At 36.0% G+C, this 15,297-nt stretch overlaps 1 protein-coding gene across 1 annotated transcript; it reads right to left on the bottom strand.

Moving 5' to 3' along the window:
• Positions 1–7,381: 7,381 nt before the first annotated feature.
• Positions 7,382–13,836, bottom strand: LOC110613569 (potassium transporter 4). Its single transcript, XM_021754773.2, has 9 exons — positions 13,635–13,836; positions 11,330–11,570; positions 10,992–11,237; positions 10,363–10,413; positions 9,971–10,231; positions 9,670–9,722; positions 9,452–9,566; positions 9,100–9,354; positions 7,382–8,757 (listed from the first exon to the last, which is right to left on the bottom strand). Exons 1-9 carry the CDS (start codon positions 13,677–13,679, stop codon positions 7,670–7,672), a joined length of 2,355 nt encoding a protein of 784 aa, XP_021610465.1. The 5' UTR covers positions 13,680–13,836; the 3' UTR covers positions 7,382–7,669.
• Between the last annotated feature and the right edge of the window lie 1,461 nt (positions 13,837–15,297).

The raw sequence follows: 15,297 nt of genomic DNA, 5'->3' as shown, positions 1-15,297 counted from the left end.
TTCAAAGACCTGGGCAAAGTTCAGTAGTGAGGTCTGGACAGCAGACAACCTCCGTATCCAGTACAGGAGGACCAGGTAGAGGGTTGCCACCTGTATGTGAGCATTGTGGCAGGCGACATGGCGGAGTATGCAGGAGATTAACTGGGGCTTGCTACTTATGTGGAAGCTCAGACCACTTTATGAGAGATTGTCCTAGAGGCCAGTCAGTACAGCCTATACAGACAGAGAGATCTTTGCCGACAGGGTCTAGAGGCAGAGGTAGAGGTAGAGGTGAATCTAGCAGTGCTCAGAGTCACAGAGTATCAGAGACAGTAGATAGACCAGACACTAGAGCACCTGCCAGGGCATATGCCATTCGTGCAAAGGAAGACCAGGACAAACCAGATGTTATTGCTGGTAAATTTTCTATCTTTGGCAAATATATTTATGCATTAATTGATCCTGGTTCCACACATTCATACATCAGCATACCCATTAATAATGAGATGGGAATTGAAGGAGAACCTTTAGAGCATGACATAGCAGTGACCAATCCCTTAGGACATCTTGTGATTGTGAATAGAGTTTACAGAGATTGTCCTATATGTGTGCAAGGTCATACCTTTTTAGGTGACCTGATAGAGTTACCTTTTAGAGAGTTTGATGTGATTCTAGGTATGGATTGGTTGTCTAGACATCATGTCATAGTTGACTGTAAGTTAAAGCGGGTTACACTCAAAACATTAGAGGGTTCTGAGGTTATAGTTGTGGGTGAGAGGTCAGATTACCTCTCTAATGTCATATCTGCCACTACAGCTAGGAGGTTGATTAGAAAAGGCTGTACAGCTTATCTAGCTAGTGTGATTGAAACTAAGAAGGAAGGTCCTAGTGTGTCAAATCTACCCACAGTATGTCATTTTCCAGATGTATTTCCTGAAGAGTTGCCAGGGTTACCTCCAGAAAGGGAAGTGGATTTTGCTATAGAAGTTGTGCCAGGCACCGCACCTATTTCAATTGCTCCTTACAGAATGGCTCCTACAGAATTGAAAGAGTTGAAAATACAGTTGCAAGAGTTACTTGATAAGGGCTTTATTCGACCTAGTGTTTCACCATGGGGTGCACCAGTGTTGTTTGTGAAAAAGAAAGATGGATCTCTTCGATTGTGTATTGATTACAGACAATTGAATAAGGTAACTATAAAGAATAAATATCCACTGCCCAGAATAGATGATTTGTTTGATCAGTTGAAAGGGGCCAGCATTTTCTCTAAGATAGATTTGAGATCGGGCTACCATCAGTTGAGAGTTAAAGGGACAGATGTGCCTAAAACTGCATTCAGAACACGATATGGACATTATGAGTTTCTGGTTATGCCATTCGGGTTAACAAATGCACCTGCATCATTCATGGATCTGATGAACCGTATCTTCCATCCATATTTAGACCAGTTTGTTGTAGTATTCATTGATGATATTCTGGTATACTCTAGAACTAGAGAAGACCATGACAGACATTTGAGGATAGTATTACAGACTCTGAGGGAAAAGCAACTTTATGCTAAGTTCAGTAAATGTGATTTTTGGCTCAATGAAATAACATTTTTAGGACATGTTGTATCAGCAGAGGGAATCAGAGTAGATCCACAGAAGATTAAAGCTGTTCTGGAATGGAAGCCACTAAAGAATGTTGCAGAGGTTAGGAGTTTCTTGGGTCTAGCTGGGTACTATAGACGGTTTGTGAAAGGGTTTTCACTTATAGCAGCTCCATTGACTAAATTACTACATAAGAATGTTAAGTATGTTTGGGATGATAAATGTCAGGCAAGCTTTGACAGATTGAAGACTATGCTCACTGAAGCACCTATACTTACACAACCTGTTTCTGGCAAGGAATTTGTGATATACAGTGATGCTTCTCACAATGGACTTGGATGTGTTTTGATGCAAGAAGGTAAAGTGATTGCCTATGCTTCTAGACAACTGAAGCCACATGAGAAGAACTATCCTACTCATGATCTAGAGTTGGCGGCCATAGTGTTTGCACTAAAGATATGGAGACATTATTTATATGGTGAGAAATGTTACATCTATACAGATCATAAAAGTCTGAAATACTTGCCCACACAGAAAGAGCTAAACCTGAGACAGAGAAGATGGCTGGAGTTACTGAAGGATTATGATTGCATTATAGATTATCACCCAGGCAAAGCTAATTTGGTAGCAGATGCACTTAGCAGGAAATCGTTATTTGCATTAAGAGCGATGAATGCGCGGTTGACTATAGCGGATGATGGAGCTATCATAGCAGAATTGAAGGTTAGACCCAACTTACTGCAACAAATTAAAGAAGCACAGAAAGAAGATACAGAGATAGCTTTATGGGCTAGACAAGTACAAGAGGGGAAGAAGCAGAAGCATGTAATAAGTGATGATGGTTACTTGTACTATGGTAACAGAGTATGTGTACCTAACATTGGAGAGCTGAAACAGAGTATTCTTATAGAGGCACACAATAGTCCATATGTTATGCATCCAGGTAGCACTAAGATGTATCAAGATCTGAGGGTGCATTATTGGTGGCCGGGTATGAAAAGAGATATAGCTGAATTTGTAACAAAATGTTTGACATGTCAACGGGTAAAAGCAGAACATCAAGTCCCATCAGGGTTGTTGCAGCCTATCGCTATACCAGAATGGAAATGGGATAGAATTACCATGGATTTTGTAACAGGATTGCCACTCACACCAAGGAAGAAAGATGCCATCTGGGTAATAGTTGACAAGTTAACTAAATCAGCGCATTTCTTGCCAATCAGAATGGATTACACATTGGAGAAGTATGCAGAATTGTACATTAATGAAATTGTGAGACTGCATGGTGTTCCTATCTCTATCATATCAGACAGAGATCCAAGATTCACATCCAGATTTTGGGAAAAACTACATGAAGCTCTAGGGACAAGATTGAATTTTAGTACAGCTTTTCATCCTCAGACAGATGGCCAGTCAGAGAGAGTAATTCAAGTTTTGGAAGATATGCTCAGAAGTTGTGTAATTGAATTTGAAGGAAGCTGGGAAAGATATCTTCCACTAGTAGAATTTGCTTACAACAACAGTTATCAGGCTAGTATTAAAATGGCTCCTTATGAAGCATTATATGGCAGAAAATGTAGAACCCCATTGTGCTGGACAGAACTCAGTGAAGCTAAACTTGTAGGTCCAGAGTTGATAAGACAGACTGAGGAGAAAGTGAAGATTATCAAAGAAAGATTGAAAGCTGCAACAGATAGGCAAAAATCATATGCAGATTTGAAAAGAAAAGATATAGAATTTGCTATTGGGGATAAAGTGTTTTTGAAAGTTTCACCATGGAAGAAAGTGCTAAGATTTGGCAAGAAAGGTAAGCTAAGCCCTCGGTTTATTGGTCCATATGATGTAATTGAGCGTGTGGGTCCAGTAGCCTACAGGCTAGCTTTACCTCCAGAGTTAGACAGAATACATAATGTCTTCCATGTATCCATGCTAAGAAGATACAGATCTGACCCATCACATGTCATTCCAGCTGAAACCATTGATGTACAGTCTGACCTGACTTATGAAGAAGAACCAGTGAAAATTTTAGCAAGGGAAATAAAAGAGTTAAGGAATAAGAAGATTCCCTTAGTGAAAGTGTTGTGGAGAAATCACAAGGCAGAAGAAGCTACATGGGAGAGTGAAAAGGTGATGAAGCAACAATATCCACAGCTATTCAAAGCAGGTAAAATTTCGAGGACGAAATTTCTTAAGAGGGGAAGAGTTGTAACATCCTCAAACCCATAGCTAGAGCAGTGACATCACTAGGTATGGGTTAGGCTATTTCACTACTAAAGTAAGTGGCATTAGGGGAGGTGCTAGCTTACCCCGAGCTACTTAGGGGAGGTACTAGCATAACTCTAATCTGCTAATAACTGAATTATAGAAAACTCAAATATAGAAACGGACATATTCAGAAATAAAGTAGACAGTGTGATTAGCGAGTCGGGAACGAGTCACTTTTGGGAGGTGCTTAGGGTTTTCTGACGTGCTTGCTTGAGGTGTTTGTTTTAAATCCGTCATGCTTGCTTAAGTGGAAAGGACTTCTAAAGGCTAAAAGCATATTTTAGTAGGTCAATCTATGATTATTGAAAGTTTAAAAACTAAATTGAAATATGGTAAAAAGTTTAGTGGGTTAAAGTATAAATATGGAAAGTTAAAATATAAAAGTCAAATTTTACTTTCCATGTGTCACCTAGCTATTGGATGAAGAAATGACCAAGCAATTTGAAAAAGGGATTGTCATCTTCTCCATTTCACTTTGCCGTAGCTCACACCATAGGAAACCAAAGAATTTCTTTTCTTTCTCCCACCAAAGCCAAGCCAAACCTCACCAAATCAACTTCTTTCTTTAACCAAAATTCATCCTAAGATCAAGATCTAAAGGAAGAGCCATATATTGAAGGGATTGAAGAAGAAAAGTTTAGGGTTCCATATACACCAAGCTTGAAAATCAAAGGTAAGTTTAGAAATGAGTAGGAAATAGCATCATCTCATTTCTTCATGCATGGATTTGAATTATAAAGCTTTAATTTATAGTTTATTCAATCCTTTCCTAAGACATAAATTGACCTAGGTGAAGGAACATCAAAGGGAAAGGAGATAGCTAGAGCTTAGAAGAGGAAAAGAAAGGAGGAATTCAAGAAAGGTTTGGTGTTTGTATGATTTTCTGTTTTCCTTGGATTCTGCCATGAATAAGTGAAATTAGGGGTTGATTTTACTTGCTGGAAATGTTGCTTTGACTGTATAAATATGTTATATGAATGTTAAAATGATGTTTGAAAGGCTTAGAGTAAAGAAATTTAACATGAGAGCTAAAAGTGCAAATCTGCCAGAATAGGTTCTAACAGGACAGTCAGTGTTGGAAGCCTTATAACTTATTGTGTATTTATTGAAATTAGTCCTAAGATATACCAAATGAAAGATAAGACAAAGATCTAAAACTTTTATGAATTGACCAAATTCGAAATCTGTATTTAAGATGATGAAAATTGCAAGTGAACCTAAACTGGATACAGTGGTAGTGCATCCGGAACAGAGTCTATTGATGATACCATAACTAATTTTGTACTCAGTGAAATTTGTTAAGACCAGTTCCAATTGAATCTTAAGAAGTATACCTAAAACTTTGTAGAAGACACTTAAGCTTGAATTTGTATGGAAATGTATGAATCTGATAATTTTGTGATACTATAACAGGTACTAATACTGGACTGATTAAGACCTGATTGAGCAGCTTGTAAAGAAAAATTCATAACTTAAGTTAGGATGATCAGAATTGCATGAATCATACCTTGTTGGAAAGATAAGACATAAATGTACATTTCTTATGAAGAAAATGAAGTTAAATTATAACTCTAAACTACTTGAAAAGTTGATGCAATATATGGCAGAATGTAGTTTTCTACATTAAAATGCTAAGTCAATAAAGTTTTGCACTATTTGCCATGAGTTTTCCATATTGTAAATCTTGGCATATGATATATGTAACTTGGAAAATGAATTCAAATAGCTTCAAATGGCATGCATTTTACATTGATACATTGAATTAATAGTGCTTGGCCCTGGTAAACGTAATAGGAGTCGAGGTTAGTATAAGGGTATGGCATGCCATATAAACATACAGAGTTCGCAGTACTGCTACCGATACATGATTTTTATCAGGGACATCATAAGCACGGTCACAGAGCCCTGCTCTCACAGTTCTGGCCTCTGAGCCTACCGTTCGGCACTCTGTGCCTACCGTTATAACTCCTTATCTACCTAGTCGATCCTACTATGTGTTTATAAGGGCTAAGATCTTAATTAAGATTGATACTTGATTTTGTGAACTTATTAGTGAGTGTTAATATGTTTGCATCTCTTACATGCCCTAAGCTGTGGTAATTTATTATAAATAGAAAATGTGCAATAACGGAAAAAGAAGATGTTTTTATTCCGATTATCTGTATACGTGAACTTGTTTGCTCTATTTTGTTATTTGTTTGCTATCACCCACTGAGCATTAGCTCAGCGTGTTGGTTTTTACCTCACGCAGGTTGTAGATAAAATAGGGCAACAGAAGTTATCAGAGATCTACATCAGATATCAAGGCCATCATCATAGCTGGTTGTTTTGAGTCTCGGAGTCATAGTACAGTTTTATTTTGGCATGTACATATTAAATAGAGTGAGTTGTGAAGGTTATGTAAATCAAAGAATAGTAAGATATCAAGTGACAGTTGTTAGTGTTATTATAAGTGTGATGTTCATATGTATTACAGGTTAAAGTGCTAATAAAACAGAGAAAACTCTGCCGAAAATTTTGGTTTAAAAATCTCACGCTTATTTTAATCTTGATGAAACTTGGTATTTACAGATAAAAGAAATTGTTTAGTCCTGATATATCTAAAAAGGTATAGTTTGTGACATTCCTTGCTCTATCTACTCTTTGATAGGGTAAGGGGTGTTACAGAGTTGAAGCTTTTACAGATGCAGATTGGGCAGGATCTCTCGATGACAGGAGATCCACCTCTGACTACTGCACAGTTGTGGGAGGGAATCTTGTCACCTGGAGGAGCAAAAAACAAAGTGTTGTTGCTCGGTCAAGCGCTGAAGCAGAATACAGAGCAATGGCCCAAGGTGTGTGTGAACTCTTATGATTACAGAAGTTATTGGAGGAGTTGAGGTTGTTCAAGAGAGACAAGATAACTTTATATTGTGACAATAAAGCTGCTATAAGTATAGCACAAAATCCAGTCCACCATGACCGGACGAAACACATTGAAATTGATCGGCACTTCATTAAAGAAAAATTAACAGACGGTATCTTGAGCCTAGTTCATGTGACTTCTACTGGACAACTTGCGGATGTGTTTACTAAAGGGCTCAACAACAAGATCTACCATAATTTGATTTGCAAGTTGGGTATATGCGACATCTTTGCACCAACTTGAGGGGGAATGTTGACTTATTTGCTGATCCTAACTGATTCTAGGGATATGATATGATTTGATTTGATTTCATTAGAATCCTTAATTATTTTTGTAATTATTATTTGATTATTTACTTCCTGTTTAGATATAATTTTTTGTGTATAAATAGTCATATAAACCAATTGTAAAGATTAAGAGTGAAATATAAGAATTCTCTAAATTTTTCCAAAATTCTTCAGAATCAAATACTGCTTATTCTAAAAGACAAAGATATATCAACTCTAAACTGTGTGCTATGCAAATCTAACTATACTGGATACAGATGTCAAACATTCATAAGTTTGTTGTTCTATGAAAAACTTGGGGATCACTGAGATGGGGCAGAGGGAAATGGCAACGTGCAAAAGAGACCAATTCAGAACTGAACATTCTTTTTTTTTTCTTCAATAACTAACCAAGTGAAATGCCTAAACAATGCATCAAATGAAAGTAAAAGCTGCAGAAAGTTATCTACATATGGGAAAGTAGAGTAACAAAGGAAAAAGGAACAGATGTTTCTTGAAACATATGCACCAAAACAACCTATGATCCTTGTACTTTCACAAATTTTCCACCGTCACAAGCAATGCATTAGCTACCATTGTGTTCCATCTGTCCAAAAATCTGATGCAACTTTGGTCAATTCATGAAGAACTCCTCCAAATAGCTACACATAGTATATCATGCCAACTTCAATTAGGCTGATGTGAGGAATGTTAAGTGCCACAGCAGGACCCCTGCAGTTCTTCCGAAGGAATGAATACCCAATATCAATAGCTAGCTTCTTCAAAAACGGGGATGTTCTCCTAGCCTTCACATATGAATGCCCCATTATATATGCAACGCCCGCTTCCTTCGCTTGGATTAAATCCATCAGCTCTTCTCTAACTGAAGGATCCATCGAAGGATTTTGTGGCAATGTAAACCTCACTTGGCGCCTCCTCATCTGTGGAGTATCATCGTCATAAGCAGACCTCAGGCTCTGGAGGGTTGGAGATTTACTGCTTCGGATAGAGTTATCAACACCAATAGTATCTTCCTCAGTTACTACTAGACTCAAGCTTGACTGGACAGATCTGGTGCTCATGACTGCCATCCTGCCGTCAAGTGATGAACTCTCAGAACTAGAGAATTGTGGTTCTACAGCTTCCATCTGGATGAACTCTGCTATGCTTTGTATAAGCATGTTCTCAAAATCCCCATCATCCCTCTGGATATCCTTGTACCCATACCTCACAATGCACCTATACATGCGATATGGCCTTGGGCATACTCGGCCAATAAGGAAGCGCTCTTCAGGGGAAACATAAGGAACAGGGACTGATTTTACACAAATAAAAACTAGAACCTGGTGAAAAGCAGGCAGGTTTGTTACAAAATGGGAAAAGATTGCAGGTACTCCAGTTGCCAATTCTGAGTATATGAGGCCTATCCCTGGCACACGAACAATGCCAAGGCTGGGACCCAAGCCCAGTAGCCATTTTAAAGATACTTTGTTATGCAGATCAAAGTTGTACTTTTTACGAGTCCCATAATGCCAGATGTACATAACGAGCATAAAGATGACAGACAGCACGATAGGCGCCCAACCCCCCTGGGGCACTTTCGTGAGTGCTGCTGAAAGGTAGACACCCTCAATGAACCAGAAAAATAGCAGGAAAGCGGCAGCCAGTAAGAAACTTTTCTGCCAAATGAAGACTATGACAAGCGACATGAGAAATGTTGTGATGATCATAACCGACATGTATGCAAGTCCTGCAAAGGGAAACACCTAGAGTCATTTTAGTTACATCATGATAATAATAATAATAGTATCGGAAAAGAAAATATGTCCTCCCTTTTCCCCTCTCTTTCAATAGTGGCAGCCATAAGACTAAGAATTCAAATAAATAATCATAAAACTCAGTGCCTAAATAACCAGACTACAAAATTGAGAGGTGGAAAATCCATAGATGAGCAAAGACCATTGTTTACTGAAGTTCTAAACTAAACACTTGGAGATAAAATCTCAAACTTCTACTTAAGACTGACAGCTATACATGCTATGATTGCAAAACTGATGGACATGAATGCCTAATGCTTAGAGGAATGAATTACCATAAGCATTTCCAATGAGAGTTGTGTCTTGAAATCCAAGAGTTACAGCAAGTGTAAGGACCATGAGAATCCAATTTATTTCAGGGATGTAGATTTGCCCGTAAATGTGTTTTGAGGTGTGGACAATTTTAACTCGCGGAAAACAACCAAGGGCATGGCACTGTTTAACAATTGAGAAAGTGGCAGTAATAACTGCCTGACTTCCAACAATAGCTGCAAGGGTTGCAATAACAAATACTGGCCAAAATACAGGTTCTGCAAGATACAGATAGGTGTCAAAAACTCAAAATAAAACCAAGTCCAACATGGAAGCAGAATTCTGGGAGTAATACTAGTCAAAGTCATTAAATACCAGGTATTGAGTCATAGAAACTATTTTTAAGGGCACCGAGGTTTTTAGATAGAAATGCAGCTTGACCCATATACTGCACCACCAAACATGGATATATAACAAATACAAATGCAATCTGCACATGCAAGAAAATTATTTAAATTAATTACTTCAACAAGAAAAAAATATATAAAATAGCATTTGAATTGCAAATAGGATAGTTCTGGCTTTATACTCACCCTAATGGACAAGGCAGTAAAATGACCAAGGTCAGCAAACATAGCTTCAGTGCCTGGTCAGTTCCAGAAATTTTCTTAGTAGTCAACACCAAAATATTATGGATCAGGTATTTTATGTTTGCAGAACTCAGCAGTTTTTCATTGAACCAAATCATCACTTTAACTGAACCAAGTTCACAAAGATGTGGCCATAAAATCACATGTATTGAATCAGTATATAGAGTAAAATTCCACCAAGACAAATAAATGAATCATGCGCATATGCGAGTAAAAATTTCAATAATGTCCAGAGAAAGCATACCAGTTATTGAAAGAAGGATCCCTCCAAGAGAAATCCAACCATCTTTACCAGTCTGAACAAAGAACTTGATAATATAATGGGGCGAAATTGCACGAACAATCTTTGGGTTCCAGTATATAATGTTATACAACCCAATGGAAAATATAGACGCCAACCAGATGATCACAATTGGAGCAAACATAAATGCTACTTTGTGAGTGCCACAATGTTGAAGAGCAAACAGGGCCACCAAAATGATGCACACAAGCAAGAGAACTTCACCTAACAACAATAACAAGAATAGTATTTCAAAAGGAAAAAAAAAATACTATGATGCCCTAAAGCAATATGCAAGAATTAACGTGCATAATAGATCAATAAATTTAAGAGAAATTGGCTTAAAGAAAAGTTACCCTTTGTTAATCTACTCTCATAAAATTCCAGACCTGACATTGATGATAAAACTGCAAGGAAAAATGTTTGCCATCAGATAATGCATCAATCCACAAACAAAAATAATTGAGTTAAGAAAAAGAATGTTGCCATTTCTAGAAAAAAAATATATATATAGCAAACAAGAAAAGACCAAGCAGAAGAGCCTGCTGAAGAATAAATTATCAGAACGTGGGGGGAAAGGGAATTCATGAACTTAACTGAATGGGGAAACTAAAACTCAATATGCCATTGACAGCTGTTAATATGATCACTAAGGTTCTCATGATAAAATCAAGGTCAATCATCTACACCCTATTGCAAATGAGAGAGATCAACTGAATATATTAACCTACAAATTCTGCTTTAAAAACCATATATATGTGCTCTGTAAATTGCATTGCCCATGTGTTCATAGATAACTCATACAGGATAAATGACTTGAGTGAAAGATGGACGTAAAACATTTTCTTACTATTATTGTTTAAATGATGGTTTGACATAGAAGTGCAGATTCAACTTTGGAAAATAGAGATGGATATGATGTATCCATTAGACTGGGTACCACAAGGTCCAGAACATTCTTGGTAACCCCATAGCAACCCATTACCTGACATTGCTGGAGTAAGTATACCATCTCCTATAACCATGCAAGCACCAAATAGTACAACAATAAGCAAGGCAGTCCGTAGCATTTTGTGCTTCTCTAGAAATCTCTTCAGCACAGAGGTGCGTGCAAGCTGTGCTGTCGGACCATATTTGTAGGTTGAGAGCTCCTCATCAGCTGCCTGTTGATTGGGAAGTAAACTAAACTTCCCATGCCTGCAAAGCAGTGAGTAGAGAGCAAATGTGCCACCTGACATGAAACAAAGTGTATCAGTAAAGACTTGAGAGTATGAAACCAGCCCTCAAAGGAGGGAAATATCCAGTTAATTTGAGTTATCTTACCTTCATTATTATCACTTGCACTCAATATGATAAAGACATACTTAATCAAAGGCATCAGTGTAAAGGTCCAGAAAATCAAAGAAAATGCACCAAATATTGCTTCCTCATTTTGATGGTTCTGCAACTTGCCAGTAAATGTGCTTGTATAAACATAGAGAGGTGAAATACTCAGGTCTCCATACACTACACCAAAGCTTTGGTATGCTAATATTAGATTCCTGGAGAGATTAACCCATGAAAGCTGAAAAGCCACACAAATTTAAGTTAAGATACAAATTGAATCCTCAGCTTATTGCGTCATAAAATACTGCTAATTTTGTTGCATCATAAGATGGTAATATTAGCTTCCTTAGAAAGCACACAATACATTCCAAAAAAGCACAAATTGACTTTACAAGGAAATAATTAAACACAGAAGGAGATGAGATACCATAGCACTCAATGTTGCAAAGCCATGGTGTACAGATTGATTGACATGCTATTGGTCAGGCAGAAATAAACAGAAAAAAGGAATACTTTCTTTACTCATCCAAATTTGATCGTAAATAGGGGACCTGATTTTTGCCATTAGTATAACCAATGTATGGCCAACTCGTTGACCATAGATGTAAGGTAATATTATCATTTTTTTACTTGGTCAAAAGTAAAATGCCTAGGATTAACTGTTTGTTAACAGTGATGCCACTGGTGAGTAGATCTCTATTGTTCCTCAGATGACGTCAAAAGCCAACAAATAGCAAAACCAGGTCTTGGCAGTGATTCATATTCTCAAAAGTCTCCATCAGATAGATGGAGGAAAAAGAAAATACTGGCTCAGACCTATGAAACCACTGAAACTCTGGCTTAAACCAACATCCAAACCCCTATGGGGCTTAATGACCTCAATATTCCAGAAACATTAAAGCCATTACCTTTCCCCGCATAAAGAGCAGACTCGTAACTCCAAGAATATTTTATATAAGCATATTAAAGTAAACAAACCAACCCCTGAGTAAGGATTTAAAAATATTTAAAAATAACTCAAGAGGCCAAACAACCAGTGACAATAAGTTTTGTTGCGTTTTGGGAGGAGAGGAAAACAAGAGACTTAATGGTCTTACAATTATATTCATTGAAATATGGATTTATATAGGAAAAAAACATAATTGAAAATCTTAACAGAATATAAATCTTAACCGCTATATCTACCAAATCAAATCTAAAAAAAATTATAAATAATTTGATCTTATTCTGTCTTTCAAATATTCAATTATTCTCCTAAAATCATTCGACATATTTTTTGAATAGCAAAAAGAGACATATTTCAACACTCCTTGAATCTTTTGTTATAGATTATTGCAGTTTTGTGACATGTTGGTCTCTTCACGAGCCTTTTTTTTTTTCATTTGTATTTTATGGACATGCTTAGGTTGGCATTGGCATTATTGTTGTTTGAGAAGTCAATTCACTTGGCATGGTGTTTTTTGTTGTGTTTTTGGACAAGTTCTTCTTCTCCTAGCATAGAAGGCTTGAATTTGTTGTGGTATGGGTCTGTTGTGGCATGAGTTTATGGAGAAATCTTTCTTCGTTCTCTAACTAGATTTTTTTTTCTTCATATGGCATTTTTTTTTCTTGATCTTCCATCTTCTCACTTTTTTTCTCTTTTTTTTCATCTTAATCTCTCACAGCCCCTTAAGAATTTAGCTGAATTTTTATGAGGAAAGTAAAACAAGAGACTTAATGGTCTTGAAGCATGAATTTATATAGGAAAAAACATAACAGATAATCTCTATATCTACCAAATCAAATCTACACAAATCATAAATAAGTAGAATCTTATTCTATCTTCATATATTGATTTTTTTCTCCTAAAATCATTCAACGTATTTTTTCAACAGTAAAATAAGCATATTCCAACAAGTTTACTAGTAGAACAGGCCACCACACCAACTGAACTAATTGAAACCCATTGCAAGATAGATTTACCAGATTCTAAATTCCCTAAATTCAACAATGAAACCACTTAAGATCTCAAAATCCTCAATCAGCAATTAACTCAATAAAGCACAACAAATAATTGATAACAATCCCATATAGACCAACTTCAAATTCAAACATAAATTACACAATAAAATGGGCAAAAAAAAAAAGCAGGACACAGCAAAAAAGAGAGAGAAAGAAAGAAACAAAGAAAACAGGGAAGCGAAATCAAGAATGATCCAAAATAAGAAAGGAAGATTAGCAGAGAACCAAGAAATGAATCATATTCAGTAAAATAAAAAGAACAAGAACAAAAATGGAAGATGAAAAAAAACGAAAACCTAACCTGAGAGGGATTAGAAGGACTGCGAAGTCCAGATTCAGGCTCCATTTTAGCAAAGCCAATCTGGTGGAACTCGCTGTGTATGTGAAGAGCTAAACAATGGAAAAAATAAAATTTATATAATTAAAAAAATATATTAATAATAATCTCCAAGCTCTCTAATTCTTAATTAATTTTTCAATTATAGAGTCATCTCACAGGATACTGCTCTCTCAGTCGCTCATATAATCCTTTTTAATTTGTTAAATTAATGAATCTAGGAGTGGGGGATGCTCACGTGGAAGCAGCGCGTGTAGAACTGAACAGACATTGTGTCACGTGCGTCTCAATACCATCATCCTCACTCCCATGCAATTGCAGCCCATCCATCCATTTGGCATTTTGCGATTGGATCCAAAATCTTTTCCGACAAATTATATAAATAAACGGATAATCTCATGTATGTTGCTATCAATCTCATATGATTTTTTTTCAAACAAAAGATAAGTATTCATTAATGGATATTTTATAGAAAAAAAAATAAGAAAATAAAATTTTTTATTTTTCTCTTATATTAACCATTTATTAAAATGAATACTCAGAATAAAATTTTTGAATCCATCATGGTATATAAATTATTTACTATATAAGTTAGATTATAAATTTCAGTAAATATAATAAGATGCAAATAGGGCGAAGGAAAGGTACGGCAAGGGGCATGTTCCGAACCGACAATCGAAAAATGCTTTAAAGGGAATGAAGGTGCCGCAGCGGCGGCGCAGTCGGTGTCCTATCAAAGAAAAGCTTCTGACTCCACTACTGGATGAAAGAATGTTTAATTTGAAAATCATCCGGCCATAGCTAAAGTGTTTGTAGGAATTCAAAAATATAAGAGTTTAAGTAAATGTTATTTGGCCACCTTTTTAGAATTAGTCTAAAGGGATGAAATTTCAATGCCTTCACAATTTCCTTGTCCCCCACAACTAAAAGTAGAAATAAAGTGTTCTCTATTTATTGCATTATCCAACAATTAATAATTTTAATTTTAAATAATATAAAATCATGCATAATTTATTTTTTTTATAAAATTCTTAATTTTAAATAGAAAGTATGTGTGTGTGAGTGTTTGAATTGCTAAAAATTAATGAAAATTTATGTATTAATTTTATAAAAAATATAATTAATATAACATAATATTTATCCAAACTATATTATAAATAAACCACATAATAAAATCTTTTTAAATTATAATATTCGATCACGAAAATCTCAAAAAAAAAAATTCAGACGATAAAAGATTTTATTTCTTTTAAATTAATCGAATCTTTCAATATAAAATTTTTTGTAAGGATAAAATCTAACAAATTTCTATTTTGTTTACGATCGCATGACCTTTTATATTTGTACTTTCTTAATTATCCAAAATTCATATCCTTCCCACGCTTTGAACGCGGGAGGCCGACAGCGAAAAGCACGAGCGCGTGGAAATGAGACGCAACACAGGGGCGTGGAGATGAGGCGCAAACGAATGGGCAGACAAAATTTTGTTTAATCTTGTCTGGCGAGAGAATTAGCTAATTTATTGATTTATTTATAATATTATTAATAAATCCAAACAAGGTTTATTTCATGTATATTTACTTTTTTTTCTTGAATTTATTTCCTATTTTTCTTTGTTATTTAAGTG

The sequence above is a fragment of the Manihot esculenta genome, chromosome 4, assembly GCF_001659605.2.
Source record: "Manihot esculenta cultivar AM560-2 chromosome 4, M.esculenta_v8, whole genome shotgun sequence".
NCBI classification, from domain to species: Eukaryota; Viridiplantae; Streptophyta; class Magnoliopsida; order Malpighiales; family Euphorbiaceae; genus Manihot; species Manihot esculenta.
Note: the sequence above shows the minus strand (reverse complement) of the source record. Positions and strands in the feature narration are given on the sequence as shown.